The sequence below is a fragment of the Talpa occidentalis genome, unplaced genomic scaffold (assembly GCF_014898055.3).
Source record: "Talpa occidentalis isolate TD23 unplaced genomic scaffold, MPIMG_talOcc4v2.1 talOcc4.3, whole genome shotgun sequence".
NCBI lineage: Eukaryota > Metazoa > Chordata > Mammalia > Eulipotyphla > Talpidae > Talpa > Talpa occidentalis.
Window position 1 is genome coordinate 99,735,571 of NW_023603184.1, and position 20,205 is coordinate 99,755,775.

A 20,205-nucleotide genomic window follows, 5' to 3' on the forward strand; every position below is an offset into this window, starting at 1 on the left:
AAAAAAATCAAAGAAAAAGATTGACTAAACTTGTAGAAGAGGGATATATTTTTAGACTGTCATTTTTATGGCAAGTGTGATTACAAGATATTTTTTAATTATAAAACTTACATGCCATGTATGCAGCAAAGCTTTGTCTCTTTTAGAATAAGAGTACCAACAGGGGAAAAACCTACCCAAGGAAAGGTATGCCAAATATCCTGACCTGGACCACTTACAAATGAATCAACCAATGTCCCTTTCTGCTCAACTTCGTAATTCTTGTCATGATTTGCTATCTGTGTTTATCCAAGTGCAAGCCAGTTGAAAGCATGCTTAAAAATGGAAAAAGTCTAGACATTTTGCAGACAGGGAAACATTTTTAAGAAATTAGAAAAAGGGAAGCATAGATTCTGTGATGGCCTTAGTCAATGTCTGTAGAGAAGTGTTTAAAGCTGGAGAGAAAAGGTGTACAAGGTTATGTGTCATGGGAGTTGGAAGTCTAGAAAATGCCTTGAAAGCAACAGGGAATCACTATGGGTAAGTGTCTGCTTGCTCACAGAATAATTGGATGCATATCCCAGAACCTACTTGTTTGGTTATGGTATCACAGAGCCGGGCACTCTGAAAAGCTGCCTCAAAAAAACTAAATGATGTTGCTTAGAAAACACTAATATGTTATTTTCTTCAAAGAAAACAAGGTGAAAGAAAAGAGCAAGAAATACAACAAAAACATAAAAATACTACAGGAAAACCCAATACTAGAGGAAAAAACATTTTCTTTCGGAGTTGGCTAAAAAAGTTGTTCCACAAATAGTAATAATAGTTCCTCAGATGTTGAAATCTCCTAGCTGGCCATCAATGTACCTGCATCAGACTCAGTCATCAACAGCTGCTGCTGGATAGTCTAATTGTAGATGATAGGGGGGACTGGAAATAGTAAATTCAAAGACTTCATTAAAACTGAACACCAACAATTTTTCTTGGCCGGTTTATGCTGCTGGAACCTCCAGGCCAGCTGCTAGTGCCACTCCTTACTTGGCCTCATCACCAAAGGAAGAGAAGGTGAGGTGAAATGCATCTTTTTCTTTCTCGTGGATATGACCCACAGAATGCTAACAAGGAATAACCTTCCTGCAAAAGTGACAGCAACTCTGCCCATGACCCTCCAACCTCGGCCCTCAGTATTTCAGAGGCCTTTTTCAGCAGCCGCTTATTTAATCATGAAAATAACCAAACCAAAATAAGAAAGAAGACACTGCAGGAAAGGACAAAAACATTTATCTCAAACCAAGCAACATTTCCCAGAGGTCTTTGAGAACAGTAAAAGTGAGGTATTAAAACTGAGATGTAACTGAAGTTGATTCAATCCAGAAATATTTTCCCAATTTTCTCCTACTCTGAAAATGTTTATGTACCTGGTCGCTTTGTTACTGAGTATATGTTGAGTCCAGAAACATATGTCCCTGCAATGTTAATATTTACTTGCTTTTTAGAAAACAAATGAGATGTTAGACAATTTAGCAAGCAGTTTCTAATACGTGCATAAAAACACTAGCATATCCAATTATTATCTGAGTCAACTATGATATAACTTTTAAATTTGATGTTCCAAAAATGAAAATTTTCTCCAACATATCATACATATTCCTAAGCTAATGTAACTTTAGAACTGTAAAGGTAAATTAGTTTTGCATATATGGTATTTATTCCATAATTTCTTAAGCATGTATGTCTTCAAAATATCCCAAATTTTCCCATTTCTAATTCCGCCTTCGACTGGACTACAGTTGGGTAAACACAAACAACAAATCATATGAAAGTAATTACAAAGCAAAGTGGCAAGGGTCAGATGACAATACAAATTTAATGTTCGAGACTTGAAATACTCAAACCAGTAGTACATTCAGTGAAACAGGTTTGCATTTTAACGCTATAACCTTGGTATAAAAGACTCAAGAAACAGTCAAATGCAATTTGTTACCACATAAGATGAGGAATGACCTGGGATATGAATAATTTCTTTACGAATTAGAAAAATTTTAGATTCAAAAAGAAAGGAAAAATACTTTCATCAATACAATAAAGAAAACACATTATAGCATACAGCCCTTTAAAGCTGACTTCCTCAAAATCATAAATTTTTTTTCTATAATAAGCAAGACCTACAATAGTATCAACAATGACAGAAAATAGCTAAACCAGTGCAATTTTTAAAATTTATTTTTCATAAACCGCAGCTAAAAGGGATGGGACGACTTCTGACAGAAGGAACAGCTTAGAGGGCCATAAATATAATTTCAAAAGGATGAGAGAAATTTATGTCAGCTAATGGTTAGGGGAAAACTAAGCCATTTTCTCAAATGATCATTAGGCAAATTCTCCTTTATTCTCCAAAAGAACCTATAAATCATAGCTAATTCATTCCTTTTAAAGAGAAGGAGGAAAGAGCAGATCAAGAGAAATGAGAAATAATCAATAAAGTAATGCTAGAGAGGAAAGGAAAATAAGGGCAGTAGCTTTTTTTCTGAGTAAAGTAAGCTTTTTATCTATATACAAATACTGTCAGTGAGATAAAGCCAAGTATCTCCACATAAAGTTAAACAGGAAGAGAAGGGTAAATGCCGGAATTTTTCCAGTTCAAGACTGGGACACTCTTTTTTATGTACTTAGGGAAACAGGTGGCACAATGTGTACCCAAATCTATGAATTCACAGTGGAGTTTTGTCACACCATAATATTGGAGTGACTTGACTCCACCTTGAATTAGAAAGCATTCTTTGCTAGTAATCTGCATATCTGTTCAAGTGATTTTTTTTTAAAGATTTATTTATTTATGCATACAAGAGCCAGGGTACAGACCAGAGATGCGGGCGGGGGCGGGAGAGGGGCGGATGAGAGGATTCACCAGAGACAGAGTGGGGAAATGAACAGGCAGACCGACTGAAATACACTGCTGAGGGGAGCAGGAGACGAGACAGGAGAGGTCTGCTACGCCATGTGGGTTGCTCCCTGGCTGGCCAGGGATCCAACTCGTGCTGCAGAGGCGGCAGACTGCCTCATAGGGCAGTGCTTAACCTTTTGCGCCACCAGGTAGGCCCCTGTTCAAGTGATTTTAAAAAAAGATTTAATAAAAAGAGTTTGTAAATACACAGAATCTTAGAACGCAGGCATTGAAAATAAATTTTTGCCATCGAATGTAATTCCTTGTTGAAGGAATGAGGTCTTCAGATGGACCAGAAGAGAAACTGATTCATCCAAAGTCCATGATCCAAGAGAAGAACAGAGGCTATGCGACCCAAGGAGCTCTTTTCGCTCTATCAGCTTCAGGACTCATTACCTGGATGTAGCCATTACTTTTTGAAATGATTTTGCTCACATTTGTACTCAGCACAAGCTAAAATATTTTAATGATCATTACACACACTATTCCATAATAATCACATTGATTAGACATCTTTACTTTTCTCTTAATAAATAAGTACTTTGCCTGGCCCCTGGGCCATGATTTCTCCTAACATAATAACTAAAGTATGAGTTTTGATGACACTGACATATGTAAAAGAATGATAAAATGCTGCCAAGCTTTCTTTACAAAGTAACAAAGACATTATATATGAGTTGAATTCAGAACAAAATATGTGAGGATATGGTTACAATGTAAAAATCATAAAGTCAAGTAAAGATGATGAACCAAAATGTTTATCAATCCCTGGATAAAAATAAAGTCGCCTAAAAGTTGTAAAAAGTGGTGTTAAGAGAAATAAAAGGAAGGACCCTTCACATTTGTGGAATCCATTGTCACCTGATGGTAGAGACTGAAAAGACAAATGACTTCAGAAAAGGCAGATAAATTCTTTACTCGTGTAATATATTTTAAGGGAAACCAAGTGTGCCCTAGAGTAGCATCCCTAACCTTTGAGGTTGACCACAAAACCAGAGAGCCAAGCTTTTTCAAGAAACCTCAAGGCCATCTTCACACAGAATTTACCAGTCTGCATGACAGTGGGTCAGACCCATTTAGCAAGCCCTAAACCCCTACTAGAAAGCAAGAATTCCTTCTTTGAAATACACATTAGGGAATCTGTCTATTAATCTGCTAAATCATTTCTAGGCAAATAGAGGGAAAAGAGGAAGAAAGATATCCCTAGCTCAAAAAGCTCATCAATCAAATACAAAAACAAAAAGGATGCCTCTTAGCCCAACTCCTAGTGTGGTACCTAGCACCTACTAGGCTTTAATAATTAGAGTCAAGTTCTGTTTTAAATCTATAAATATCTCTCAGAAGATGTTAAGCTAATTACAACGAAGCATTTACATGTCTGTGGGATTAACAAACGTGGAGTTAACAACAAAGATGGATTAACAAATCTCAGAAATTATCAAGCACCCAGGTTCGATGGGTCAGGATGGGGCAGTCTAGGATAGATGGTCAGGAATTTAGGACAGACCAGTAACACCTTCTTGGCTCCTGCAACCTTAACCACCAAGATCATCATACCCAGAGATGAAAATACAGCTAGAGGTCAAAGTCCAAGACATACATGGAAATATAAAAGAATACATGGAAAAATAATTAGTTTTTAGATGAACTAAATTCTACTTATGTGATTCCAAGGAAAAGATTCATTCTAGGGTGTTCTAATTGAAGTGCTATTAAAACCAAAATGAATTTTTAATAAGCATATAGTTTTGTCCTCCCATTATACACCTAAAACTCATCCTTTTTATGGGCTGGGTGCAATATAGAAACTCATTAAGTATTTACCAAATAAATCAATTAATACATATTAGATTTGGAACTCAGTTATTTTTGAGGAACATTGCAGTACTTGTTTCAATAATATAAATTTTTTTTTTTAAATATTTATTTATTTATTTGTACACGCACTGGATACAGTCAGAAGCGCAGGAGGGTGAGAGAATTCACCACAGCCAGAGCAGAGAACAGAACAGGCAGACTGACAAAGTACACTGCTGAGGGGAGCAGCAGGCGGCAGCAGGAGAGGTCTGCGCGCCATCTGGGACCCTCGCCTGGCAGCCCGGGAACAAACCGGCGCTGCAGAAGCTGTGGGCAGCTTCGCAACCCAGCGCTCAACCGCTGTGCCACCGGGGAGGCCCTCAATAATATAAATTTTATTTACTGATTATTTAGTCCCAATGATCTCATCTAAAATTACTTTTCCTCCATTCTCAGAAAAACTGTCAATAGCATTGTGTTTCAGAAGTCATGACCACTTCAATTCTGCTTCAGGTAAATCTGGAATGAGCTCCATGATCATAGGGAAAAAATCTCCTGACAGCCCCCGCCACATAAAGAAGCAAAGTCCAGAGTCAGATATCCAAAATTGCTCTGTGCCATCACACTTGACCGTTGTGTGTAAATCTCACCTTACTATGGGAGTTGGGGCAAGTGAGGTAGGAAAAGGGCAGGGAGTAGGGGGTGGGAGGTGTCCCAGTCTCAGCAAGAAAGGCTGATGTTCCAACAGCCAGTAAGTAGTTGTTCATTGTGACTTCTATGCCTTAAGACGCTCACCAGATGAAAATTCCAGTGGCCATTGTTTCCTATAGCAGCAACAGTTTCCAGTTAACACCTAACACAATTTATGAAATGATGCAGAGCTCTGGCCTTTTTATAATGCTACACATGGAATTAAAGGATTATTAGGATACTGGATGTTCAAACACTGCTAAAATGTGAACCCACCACAATAATAAAAGTGTGAGCAACAGCAGTATTAGAAGTCAAAAGGATAACTTTTGACTTTCCTCTACATAATCCCATGGACCAAGAGCTAGGCCACAAAAGCCTCAACAGGGCCTCCTCAGTGGCGCAGCGGTTGAGCGCTGGGTTGCGAAGCTGCCCGCCGCCTCTGCGGCCTTGGTTCGATCCCCGGCTGCTCCCCGGCCACAGGAGGAGGGTCCCACATGGCGCGCAGACCTCTCCTTCCGCCCGCTGCTCCCCTCAGCAGTGTACTTCGGTCCTTCTGCCTGCTCTGCTCCCTGCTCTGGCTCTGGTGAATTCTCTCACCCTCCTGCGCTTCTGACTGTACCCAGTGCATGTATAAACAAAACAAACAAACAAATAAAATAAATAAATAAATAAAACATGCCTCTATAAAAAAAAAAAAAAAAGCCTCAACATTAGGCAGACTGTAATGTAAATCCATTTCTTTTTGCTTGGAACGGACCTAAGAGTAGTACATCCTGAAGAACCACTGCCATTTCCCTGGATCTCTGGAAACATCAAGACATCAAAAGGTTGAGAGTTTTACATGAAGGATAGACCAAAGCAATATATCAATATATCTTTTAAATGGAAAACATAATTATGCATATATGCTATATACTCTATTAACACAAGATGGGCATTACAGGGAACAAAATAATGAGAGAAATAAATTAACTGCTAATTAGAAACGCATAACCCCCAAGATTAATGCAGCCAAGCACAAAGTCATAAAAGCAGTGGGCCTTACACTGACACTGCTGACTGAATTCAGAATACCTCCAAATGACACTGGTGTGTCCCAGGGAAACAGACAAAAGGGCCTGGAGTGACAGTCTCTCTGCTAACTTCCTCTCAGACCCTTACATGTCACTGGCAGCTGACAACTGATAAAAAGCCAGCAGAAGGCAATCCTGGAGGTTGTGGGTACCAAGAACTTGGTACAGACAGTGACCACAGCCAAAAGCTGGTTCTTGAACTGTCAGACACAAATGTGCACAAGTCTTATACAAATTCTGTAAAAAGTTTCTGCTGGTGGCAAAAAGATAGTTGTGAGACCTCCAACAGAGCACCACAATCAAACACAATTATTGTGGCCCAATTCTTGAGTGATATTTCCAAACAGTGCGTGAGTTAAAAACTCAAAAATATATTTACTTACTATAGGAATAGAATTTAAGGACTACTAAAAGGATCCTAGAGATTCCAATTCAACTCTCTTTTTATATAGTGCAGAGCTGTTAGGTAACTTGACTAAGGTTAATAAACAAGTTAGTGGCAGAGGCTAGACCCAATTCTCCCTAGAGTTTGCTCAAAGCTATTTCCACTCAGGGAAAGTGACTTTGAAAACTGGCTGGATAACATAGGAACAATCTTATAGGTCACCATGATAACATGCAACAGAAAAATGCAGTAATAATTTCAGTAAGAGCAAAGCACAGCTGAAATTTTAAAGAGGGTAAAGCCTTACATATACACCAATTTTTGAAAGTAACATTAAATTATGGAAGCCCTTGCTATTAATCAGAGTTTTGCTGATAATCTGTTGCTTCGATTCTGGTGAAATCTATGCCTGTGTAACTTAATTTAAAATGTAAGGCCAAAGATATTTGGAAAAGTACAGCTTTTTATCCTTGTACTTAATTTATACTATAGTGTACTATAATTAAGCCTGAAATAAAAGCTATATTCTGAGTAAAGACAAAAAGCTCTTGTTAACGACATTCCATTCCCAATGTAGACTATAACAAAAGGCTTCTTCATTTGGAGCCAACTGTCATTATACTTTGTAGCTTGTATGGTGCCATTGGACTAATATTTGTACTGGGATTAGTGTTGGGATAACCAATCAGTTAACTCCTCCAATGCGGTTTTCTATTATACTCAAATAAATGACCAAATGGAAAAAAAAAAATTGGCAGGCAGAACGACAACTATATTTATGAGATTAAATTCTCAGACCCTTCACAGTTTGCTGGGCAACTAATCACCATTTGCCAAGTTATTCATTTAATAATGAGTCAGTTAAGCCAAAAGCAAATGTTCCCTCAACCAACTAATGCTACTACAGTCATAGTCACACTGGCAAGTTCCAATTATTTATGTAATATACTTCATTTAGATAAGAACTACAAGTTGTGAATAGCCAAAGCTCTCCTGAAAAAAAAAGAAGGGAATGGAGGCATCAGACTCCCAGACTTCAAACTATACTACAAAGCCATAATCATCAAAACTGCATGGTATTGGAACAAGAACAGACATACAGACCAATGGAATCGAATAGAAAATCCAGAAATAAACCCACAGATTTATGGTCAACTAATCTTTGACAAAGGAGCAAAGAATATGCATTGGAGCAAAGAAAGTTTGTTCAATAAATGGTGCTGGGAAAACTGGGTCGCTACATGCAAAAGAATGAAGCTTGACCACCACCTCACACCATACACAAAAATCAACTCAAAATGGATTAAAGAACTAGACATAAGACCTGAAACCATAAAATATATAGAAGGAAATATAGGCGAAACACTACGTGATTTGCACATCAAAGACATCTTTACAGACACATCACCCAAAGCAGTGATAGTGAAGGCAAAGATAAACAGCTGGGACTACATCAAATTAAAGAGCTTTTGCACAGCAAAAGAGACAATAACAAAAACAAAGAGAAACCCCACCAACTGGGAGAACATTTTTGCACCCAACACTAATGATAAAGGACTGATCACAAAAATCTGCAAAGAGCTGATGAGACTCAACAACAACAAAGAAAATAATCCAGTCAAAAAATGGGCAGAAGAGCTTAAAAGAAACTTCTCTGAAGAGGAAATGCAAATGGCCAACAGGCATATGAAAAAATGTTCAACATCACTTGGCATCAGGGAAATGCAAATCAAAACTACCATGAGATACCATCTTACACCAGTGAGAATGGCACATATTAAAAAAACTAGCAACAACAAATGTTGGCGAGGGTGTGGAGAAAAAGGAACTCTTCTGCACTGTTGGTGGGAGTGCAAACTGGTCCAACCACTGTGGAAAGCTGTATGGAGATTTCTGGACCTACTAAACATAGAGCTTCCATATGATCCAGCAATTCCACTCCTAGGTATTTACCCAAAGGACACAGAAACATCAATTCCAAAGAACACCTGCACCCCTATGTTTATAGCAGCACTGTTTACAATAGCTAAGCTTTGGAAACAACCCAAATGCCCAAAAATAGATGACTGGATCAAGAAGATGTGGTACATATATACCATGGAATATTACTCAGCATTCAAAAAGATAAACACATGCAATTTGCAGCAACATGGATGGCGCTGGAAGGGATCATGCTCAGCGAAATAAGCCAAAAAGAAAAAGAAAAATACCGGATGGTCTCACTCATAGCAGGAATCTAGAAAACTTAAATAAGGGATCAGGAAAATGAATAACTATAAGAAAGTGAAAATCAAAATCAACAAAAAACTATGAACCAGAGACACTTTTAGGGGGGCGGGGGTGGGAGGGGAGGGATTGGGGTCAGAATGGGGGGGCTGCAATTGTATGGGGAATATAACAATAAAATTTATTAAAAAAAAAAAAAAAAGAACTACAAGTTGTGATGTACGAAAAACCGACTCCTCTTACAAACCAAATACATACTATGCTGTAGTATTTTGAACACCTGAGATACGTGGATGATTCTTGAATTCATGTAAGCCAAAATCACCAACAAATTACTGGGAGAGATTCCTGTTTGTATCACAATTCTAGACTGAGGCCAGAAGCTCAGCAGTATCACATGACCTCAGGTCATCTGAGTCTGTTCCCTCGTTTTATGAAACAGTGTCAACACTGAGACCATCAGCACCTGGTGGTTATGAGAATTGAGCAAAGTACTATTTGTTGAAGCAAGGTAAATTATACATTATACAATGCAATCATAAGATATGTTACAATTAATCAGGGGAGGAAAACACTTTCCAAGAAATGTGTGTATCAGAAAAGGAGATAACACCAAGTTGCCTTTGCTCTTTCGACTCCTCTTTCTCTCACCCATCTCCACATACCCATCAGTTAGGAAAAGTAATCAGAAGACACAGTGACTTTTACTTACTAATAGCTCATCCATACTGGTCTGGCATTTTTCCAAGTTGATCCGCTTTATTGCTACACGTTCTTGCCTGGGTTTGCACAGAGCTGCCTGAACTACAGCCGTAGCTCCACTGCCTGAAATGAAATCAAAACAACGTGGGTTATCAAATGGCACACAGGCTGGAACTATGCATGATCCTCTTCATAAGTAAAGACCTATTTCTTTTAAAGTCTTATATTTAAGATCAAGGTCATTTGCTTTTCTTTTGTTCCATTTGACATATTTTTAAAGAATTTAGGTATTAAAATAATTATCTGGAAAGAAAAAGGAAAAACTAGAATTTGCTAGAGGATGCAAAGTATCTGTCCTCCACAGAAGGACAATCCAGTAAGGGGACTCCCATCAAAAAAGCCCATTCCAGTAGAGTGTGTTCACTGTCTCTCAGAATGAACGACATAGCAGAGGACACAGGGATGAGGGACAGGAGCATCTCAACAAAACCCTGCAGGATCATCTGGCAGGATTAGCCTCAGATCCTGATATTTTCCAACTTCAGTGCCAGTAAAATATCTTAAGTTCTTCTTCCACTTCAGTCCAAGCCAAACCACTCCAGCCTGAACTACTTGAGGGCTTCCATGAAACACTGTGACAACTGATCTGCTTTGAGCACTCTTTGAGCTTTTTGCCTCTGAGCTTGCTCTACAATTAAAAGAACAGGAATCAACCCGGTATTCTCATATTGAAAGAACAACTTTCAAGGATGCCAAGCAAAATGATGCAAAGCTCTCGGCATTCATATGAATTTCCTATTTCTAAGGTTTCATGATCATTAGCTAATGCACTCAAATTCCTAGGAGACGGAGTCATGTCATTATCCATATTTCATAAGAGCAAAATGTAGACATGTAATGATTTGTGGCAGAGCACAAAGAGCTCCTAATCCGATTTATATTCCATAGGGGCAAAAAGACCTCTAGGTTAGAGCATCTCAATTTTGCAAATAATACCAAAAATTTTATTCTAGTCACTAAATCCTCCACTGCTGCAAGACCGTCAATGAGAAAAAGTCTGTGCTCAGGACGGTGCAGAAGGGGACTAGATATGATAATCTACCTTTCTCTATAAAGTCTATCTTCCAGTGCTACTTCCCAAATGACTCATCAAACATCATCAAAAAGGGGCAGGGGACCATCTTTTGGCCATAAGGAGGAGTGATCTATACAGGCTTCCTTATGTATGGGACAGGAAGGCATGACATTTATAGTGCAAATCAAGACTTTCCCACCCACCCCCCAAAGAAGTGCCCAGACGGGTGTCTTTAGAGCAGAAGGCCTGTCCTTTCTTCAGCCCTATAGTCCCATCAGCAGCCTGGTGACATGAGCAGATCACCCTAATGCTCCAGTACCAGGTCTCCAACCTCCAGAATCCCAGTCCCAGGTTGTCCAATCTGTGTTCACTGGAGAAGAAATTCCACAATGTACAGTAAGCACTTTATTAATGAATTCTTATAACAGGCTTGTGTGTTTTTTTATCATTAGCCTCATTTTATATGTGAGAAAACTGGAACTTGAAAAACTTGCCCACACAGCCAGGAAACACCAGGCTGGGCCCTGAGTCAGGGCGGCCAGACCTCAAGGTCCAAGCATTTTTGTACATGCATGAGCCAGCGCACATCCTTCCCTTCCTCATTTGGTTTGTCCTGCTAGGAATATAATGCCTTTTGTCCTAGATGGATGAACAGAAGAGAAACAACCTAGAGGGAAGATTCAAGTAAGCCTCAATCTCTTCAGAGTTCAGTTTGAGATGAGAGTGCTGTTGTCAGAGGGTGTTTCGAAGGCCCGTCCGCTCCCTAATCTCGCAGTTTGCTCCATCAGAGGCTACTCCAAGTCCCCCAGCATTGGCCTCACCAGCACTGTGGATCACAGCGTGTTGAGTTAAACCCAGAATGCTCCAGATAACAGAGCCAAACACTACAAAGAGGCCTGCTGATAGCAAAGTGTATTTTCCAGTCAAGGTCTCCAGAACAAGAGACCATCACTTAAGGGAACCACAGAGAAAGTAGTAGGTAGCTAGTTAGCACTAGGCCTGGTACCCAGCAGAGAAATCAACAAACATCTTTAACCAGTTGCTGATGAGTAGCCATGCTCAGCTCGCTACTTGTAAATCTCCCCTAACCCTTCATCTATATTCCAGAGTATTCCCAAATCAGAGTAACTGAAAAAAAAAAAAAATCCCAGAAAGGATAAAACACATGCATGTAATATAGAGCTACCTCTCATGATGAATTAAGTCCTTGAATATAAAAGTCTCCTGACTTCCATGGACACATGCAAAAAAATGGACACAGGCAAGACTTCTAAAGATAGAGAGGGAGTGATAGAGAAAGTGCTTTATTAGAACTTTACAACTAGGAGTTGTTATTGCTTTACAACTTGAGCTGACTAAAGAACAACTGGCAGCTTCCCATCTCTAGAGAATAAATATGAAACTTCATGACCTGAGATTATGGTTAAAGCATGAAGGGCTTTAAGCATTCATTGGACAAAGTGGGAGATTCTGCCTTGAATCCAAAGATTTCCTTCAACAACAGGAAAGATCAAACACAACATGAGAGGTGCCGGGAGTTTTAATGACCATCAAGCCCCTCCTTTTATTGGATGAGAGAAGGAGGGAGAGTTCTCACCAAAAATTGAACTGACCAGCACCTTGATCTGCACTTCCCAGCCTCCTAAATTGCAAGAAATAAATTTGTGTTGCTATGGTACCCAATCCATGGCATTTTATTATGGCCGCCCAAAGGACGAATACAAAAGCCTTTTATTGTGTATTCTAAGTCATTCTCCCACTATCACTTGTGGTAAATTATGACATACAAATTAGAATGTCGCCTACCTTCCTAATTAAGTCAACAACAATAAGAGGCAAGGCCCTCCCTGGTGGAGCAAGGGCTTAAGCAATGCACTATGAAGCAATCCACAGCCTCTGCAGCACGAGCTTGATCCCCAGCCAGCCAGGGAGCAACCCACCTGCTACTCCCCTCAGCAGTGTATTTCATTCAGTCTGCCTGTTCTGTTCCCCACTCTGTCTCTGGTGAGTCCTCTCACCCCCCGCATCTCTGGCCTATACCCTGCATAAATAAATCTTTAAAAAAAAAAAAAAACCAACAAGAGGCAAGATTCAACTGAAGAATCTCTACTAGATCCCTACAGTTCCCTTGTCCAATGCTAGTAAGATCCCTGAAAAGTAGTTTAGGCTGGAATTCAAACCAAGCCTGGTCCTCCCTTTGTGACACTGGGCCCAATTTCTATCTAAACCTCTGTTTTCTTAATAGGAATAATAAACTCTACTTGTGAGCCTTAATAACATAATGTGTTTGGCTTTTGTGCTGGGTCTCATTTCTCCATCTGTGACATGAAGATTATATTTGCAGTTTATCTGTCACCCAGGGGAGCTGAGAGCTAGCAGCACAGCTCTGGGTCAATACTAAGTTTCACTTTTCTTACCAGGAAGATTCAGTTGGCTTAAAAGTGGGGAAGAAGAGGACTAATTTGGAAACCAAAAGACTAAATGATTTCCAAGGTCTGACATAGCATGCTAAGTCAAAGAACCTAAAATATAAGAAAATAACCCAGAGCCTTCAGGAACAGCTATGTGTTAGTACTCTATTGCTAAATTTTGTGCTCATGTTCTTCTTTGATTTCAAACCTTAAAAAAAAAAAATTTTTTTTTTAAATCTTTGTCTCTCCAGAATGGATGCACTCATATTCTAGCCCTACCACATACTAACTGCTTATTCCTGGATGACTTACTTAACTTCTCCATGCCTCAATTTCTTCAATACCACAGCAATTGCACCATGCTCATAAGGTAGCTATGAGGAACAAATGAGTTTATGTATGGAAAGCCCCTGGAACTGGGTCTAGCACATAGGAAGCACTAATTAAATGGTTAGCTACTATTACTCTTCAGGGAAATCCCTCCAGGTCAACTGGCATGCTGCCAATTTGACATTTTAATGCTACATTTCATGATGTTGATGTATAATAACTTATTGTTGAATAACTTATTCAACCTTTTTTCCACTCATGAGTATTCTCTTTATTTCCAGTTCCTCGCCTCCCACCCCCAATATGAACAACACAGCAATAAAAATCTGGGACTCTTAAAATTATGTATTAGCTCACAGGAACTTTTCTTTATGTTTAAGTTAAGATAGGGTCAATTGTCTAGTTACCCTTTCCTATAAATGTCAAGATTTACAAAACAAATAAATGAAAGTTATTACATTGGCCTCTGACATGAGTGGTAGCCAGGGAAGGATCTGTCATCACATCCTACTAAATGAGGAGCACTGTGCCAAAGCTTCCACAGGAGTTTGCCCATCTCCTAGTATATGAATGGCCTCCTTAATTATGCTTACTTGTTCTTTCTCACTGCATAGAGCCCAGAGCTGTATTTCAGGCTTTCTTTTTAGAGGTGCTGGCTGTAGTGTGTAATAAACAAAATGCATGGCTTTGATCCAGGAGATGATTTCTTCCAATTCTCTTTACCCTATGTGCTCTATTTATATCAAGTGTCCAACCTCACAGCCCATGAAGTCGCTATTCATGGCACCTGAGGGCCAAAGCTGGCCAGGGTGTAAATGGACACACGGACACATACATACACACGCACACACACACACACACAAGCTCAGCTGGGGCGCAGCTGCCACTCTGCCACAGTCCATTATCTCCATGGGAGGTGACTGACATAGCATGGCAAGAGTCTGATTTTTACCGAAAAGGTGAAAATCCAGAAATTCGTGTGAATCCCCAATACGATAAGGTTAGCAATTCATCTTCTAAAAATATGAAAGTACTATTGTAAGTCATAGTGAAGCTCACCACAGGCCACATTTTGCCTCCCTATGTCACTGCCTTTTGGTTGCAATATTTAAATTATTTATTAAATTACACATGTGAAGTTGCCATTCTTCTAAATAAAAAATGGTCACATTTCCTATGGTTCAAGAGAATATGGAAATGAACTCATGCTCTGTTGCTGTCCACTTCATTGTATCATTTCATACAAAGTAGAAACTAGGGGAGCTATTTTTGTCTTTCAGTGCCCTGTGTGTGAGAGAATCATGTGCACAGCAAATTCTTGAGTGAAAAGCAACAAAAACTGTGAGAAAGTGTTACATTCGATGAGTTACATGATTTCCTTGACAACAAAGATTCTACTACTGGCCTCTCTGGATCAATGTATATAGACTGTGTGGACACACCCGGCCAGACACAGCAGGTAACTCTTCTGGGTGACCTGCTCATGTGACAGCCAAGCTGGTTGTCCCCATCGAAAGTTTTTTTAAAAAAAGAACGAGCTAAAGTCTCTTTCTAGGGTTGTAGGAGCAGATTTCGAATTTACTGCAAAAAAAAACTGTAATGATAATAAACAAAGGCCAGGGTAAGATGGCCACTCAATGCATGTACTTAGATTTCACCACTGACGTGGACAAACTACCTTACCTGGGAAGGCATGGAACCTACTTGTTGGAACCTACTGAGGTCACAGACCTCACCTAAGAAAAGCAGTGCTTGTCTGTAACTCAGCAAGAGCCATCTGATAATACCACAGAAAAACAAAATGTAGCCTGGGGTTCTGATTTTAAAAGAGATAGGAGGAAAGTAGTGTGTGGAATCAAACTGGAATGAATGTCAATAAGCTCACCTTGGACCTCAAGTTACATCAAAAGTAACAACTAAACACACACACAACACAAACACACACTTAAAATAGGATGGTACACTTAATAAACTCAGAAGGTATGTGGATTGGATTCATGTAACAGAAAATCACTAGTGCAAATTATTAGGGTGCACAGGAGTAAATGCTGGCACCAGAAGAGAGAGTGGAATGTATGTGGGAAGGCAGTTAGGGGCAGATTCTAATTTCTGCTTCAATGTGATTGATATAGGGATGAATTCTTAGACATTTTTGTTTTCTTAATGAAACATAACAGATAAAGAATCAATCTGTGAATATGATGACTTGCCAGTTTAAAAAAATTATTAGTGTGAAGAGCACTCAGAGGTTAGATTTGTCAAAGCTGAAACTGTATTAGGATTTGATACTAATGCTGATAATGACCAAGTAACCAGGAACAAAGCATATAATTTCTCTGTGAATGTACTTTTTTTTTTTTTTTGGAGAAAGATGGCAGGATAAGGGGAGGACTGACCAGCAGTCAGAGGATTGGCCATGAATCACCTGCTTTCTTTGGCAGCCCCAGGCAGAGCCACGTCCTCCCTGCTCCCATGAACTGAGAAGGTGCCTCCCCCTAGCACACTCATGGGGCATTTGCCCTGAGTCTTACTACTTTTAGAATCAGCCTTCCCCAAGGCCTTGTCTAGCACAACGGAGCCCTTAATAAGTGTGTGCTGAGAGTGTGAAATCACGTCAACCCACCACTGTACAAGGCCACCTATACACTAGGCCATGGAGCTGTGTGAGATGCTGGGTCTACAGAGAGGAGTGAAGGCCCTGGCAGGCAATGTAACCTACAAGCAAGGAGGAAGAGCACTTTCACTCCATATGTTATCTGTGCACTGCTCACTGCATTTTCAAGAAGGCAGTTGCGGGATGTGGCAGTTAACTGCAAGGAAAGAACCAAGGGAGGCTGCCTGCCTGAAGGCATTTCTGACTTGCAGAACATCTGTTTCAATTCTGGAGTTAAGTGTCACAGGAAAGCTCATACTGAAGAGTTGGGAACCTTGATTTTCAAAAATTGAATTCCCGGGTCACGGCTCAGCATTTAAGAGCCACATAAAAATGGGGCAGGTTAATACAAAGCAGGGCTTTCGATGATTCTACTTGAGTATACAAAGGTGATATAAAACACGTAACAATGTGAAGAGGTGAGAGACAGGAGCCGAGGATAGTCCTCCAAACCCGTGTCAGGAAACAGAGCATCAGGCTCTGGACTGCAGGGGAGAGAGACATTCCTAAGAGCACATCTGATTTTTATATTCAGTTAAAGGTCACTTTGAAGTCCTTGCCCCCTGCAAAGTCAAAGCACCATGATCTGGAAGAATTAAAAAACTTCCTGTTTTGCTCTGAGGGGGCAGTCCAAGTCCTCCCACAAAACCCACTCATTTCTCTGATTAAATCAGCCAAATAGAAGCCAGCATTCCACAAAGGAATGTCCATTGCTATTCATACAGATAAAGAGATACACCCACTGGCAAAGTCCAAAGGACCCACGTGTCCTGGTTCTAACGTAGTATTTTCACAGGATATGGCGGTGGTCTCAGACTTCTTGCTGCCTCAACCTTAATCCACCTGCATGCATGTTGCCTTGTATGAATTTATAAAAAGATGTCCCTCTGGATGGGCACTCCCAAACCTGGAGGTGGAAGGCCTGAGAAGTAGACAATGCACAATTAGTGAGGAAAGCTCCTTTCTCCAGTTAACTACATCAGAGCTTTCTGGGCTGATCAAGGGTTGGATGTTCAGCCTCCAGGAGCAATGTTGAAACTTGTTAGCTTTTAGTCAAAGATTAGAATATCCATAGCCTCCATCCTATTAAAAAATTTGGTAAGTTTTTTTTCCGACACCCCAAGAACAACAACCCCAGACCTAAAAAAAACTCTCCATGATTTAGAGAGATTGTTCTGTATAAAGCCTCTAAGCCAAGGTAACTACATCAGAAACACTAATGTGTCTATTAAGAAGCACAGGGGACTGAGGTGATGGTGCACAGATGCACCGGTGAAGGAAATTCTATGGGGACTACACCTGAAGCGGGTGGGGGGAGGAAGCAAATATTGTTTTAAAATGAACAATGATGTAAAAAATTAAAAAAATATATTAAAAAAATTAAAAAAAAGAAGCAGATTCTTTAGCCCAAATCCAAGCTATTTAATTGAAATATTTGCAACTGGCATGCTGGAATAAGCATTTAAATAAGCTTCTCTAACAATTTCCCTATACTATTAAGTTCAAGAACTCAGATTCTGGGTATCAGATTCTCTCTCTCTCCCTCCCCTGCCAGGAAACTCTGGACTTGGGAAAATCTATTAGTCAGAGGCCAGTTAGGATAAAAGAAACAATAATAGGCTTTGCAGCAGACAGTATCCGATATGTAGAAATGGTTGTAAAGGTGGTAGAGAACAGAAAGGGCATGAATAATACACAGTCACCGGAGGGTGGGGAGAATCAAAGGGAGGAGGCAGGATTATTGCAACTCACAGTTTAAGGGAGAGACCTCTGAGTCTATGGGACTCAGCTATAAGAAGTAGGGGCTAACACCTGAGGACCTTCAATCAGGGTCCATGTGGGTTTGGGACTCGAACAGCTGAGGACTGGCTGAAGAGAGCATCACTGAAGGAAGCCAGGAACAATCCCGAGATGTAGAAAGAAGATGGAAACTAGAACTAACCATCACAGGTAGAGTGACAGACCCTTTCTGGAGTGAAACTGACACACAGCAAACAGGATGAAGTGTGGCTCTCCTCCCTCTTCCAGGCTCCCAGAATCCACCCAGGGCCCCCATTAGCAAAGCTTAGCTTAACAAAGGCAAAGGAGGAATAAGGTTTACTGAGGGCCAAATCTGATATACAAGCAGAGTCTAGAAAGGTCTATGCAGAGCTCAGAGACAATCGTTTAATAAGGAGCCAAGGAAGTATCATGTCCATCAGCTCCAACAAGAGGTTAGCACATACTCAAAGTTCTACCTAACACAAGCCAGGCTATTTACCCTTAATTCTCGTTTCACTGAGAATTTCTAATATGACCCTTTTTAATATCTAACACTCTGAACTTCTAAACCCAGCTCAGGTCCACTATGCTTACTCTTGCTCATGTTGTACTTGTTGAGGGGTGAGGGTGCCTGAGACCAGACAACCCTACCAGATGTGTGATCAGAGGCAAGCTACTTGTGCATTTGTACCTCAGTTTCCTGGGTTACAAAAAAGGAATAGCAACTATATCTACCTCACAGGATAGTTTATAAATATTGAGATAATACATGCAAATCAATGCTAATAAATGAGCATGCCTGTTCTGTAAGTATTGAATTATAGTTTGACTGTATTAGTATTAATAGTCTCTACAATATAATTATCCCAGACACCTGGATGGACACTAGAAATAGGTCTACTACAAGCTTCTGAAAAAATACTGTTCTCTACCCTATCCCTGAAACCACCTCTGTTCCCAAGGAGCCCCAATTCCTTCTTACTAACTCCACCACTTGGAACCCCACTCCCAGTAACAAGCAGTGACAACTCACTCTTCCCCAGTAAGGACTGTTTAGACAGAAAGTTATGCAGGGAACTGATTCATTATTAAAGATCTACTTAAATATCCTTGGCTCTTATATCCATAAAGCAGCAAGTAACCAAAAAAATCTCTCTAACTCATGGACCAAGGGGAAAAAAACGCCATTCATTTGAATACGGTCAACCCCTCCCACCTCTTCAACACATTTGATTTTCCTCATAATTGAACGGCTGCTTATCTGGTCTCCCCTGGCAACCTGAGGTTCTCTGCAAAGTTACACAACAGGAAATAAGGACAACCTCCAAAGGGTAGAAATCTTCCTTCCCCTGCTCTTGACACGCTGTCCCCAGAAGCAGGAGGATGATCCCTAGTCTGAAAGGACAGCAGAAAAGAGGAGGCACGAGGGAAGAGCAGCTCTAACTACATGAACCCAAATGTCCCAGATGGTGGAAAGCTGAGTCATGGTAACCCCAGCAGGCCCTCAGAACACGGCTGAGTGAGGAGGACAACGAATAAGTGCCTGAAGAAGGGTTCGACAGCCCCCTGGCACTGATGACAGCAGCAGCAAGCTATCAGCCCAGGCTCCACTAGCCCCTCCCCCTAGGTCCTCCTTATGGATGCCACCTGCAAGTTCCCAGCTGCCAACGGTGGAGGTCTGGCAGGACATCAAGAGAACTCCCTCTTTTCCTCCTTCTGCCCTGTAGTCTTGGCATGAACAGCCAACCTGCTGGAACTATGCAGGAGTTGGAAGAGGTGCTGACAGCATAAGGGGTCAACTGGGTATAGCATGAAAATGTAAACTACTGATTTAGCACCTCTGGGGTGGAGGACAAAGCTGTATGTTTCTACAGGTGCTCAGGTGGAATGGTAGACCATACTCTGACCTGCTGGATCATAAAGATGTAGCTTCCCAAAATCACCCCCACAGGTTCCCTCCTAAGAGAGGGGTAGAGAGTTTAGAAGCTTCCTGATCCACCTCCTAGTTTCCTGTGTAAACTGGGGAGAAAGGGTGAGCCACAAGAAAGCAGGTGGCTGGGGAGTCAGGGATGAGAAATGCCAGTCTGGAGTAGGGGAGCCCAGCCTACCAAGAATCCAGAAGGAGCAAATCCCTCTCCCGGGAACCACACTGAGGGACTTTATGTGTATTTAGCTC

The 20,205-nt window shown here is 40.5% G+C and overlaps 1 protein-coding gene across 5 annotated transcripts in view; it reads right to left on the reverse strand.

Moving 5' to 3' along the window:
* The window catches only part of STK39 (serine/threonine kinase 39), a 269,704-nt gene that overhangs the window by 203,245 nt on the left and 46,254 nt on the right, over positions 1 to 20,205 (reverse strand). For all 5 annotated transcript variants that reach the window (XM_037523465.1, XM_054699833.1, XM_054699830.1 and 2 more), the window contains exon 2: positions 9,810 to 9,922. In XM_037523465.1, coding sequence (XP_037379362.1) covers positions 9,810 to 9,922 — 113 coding nt within the window. The remainder of the gene's footprint in view (positions 1 to 9,809; positions 9,923 to 20,205) is intronic.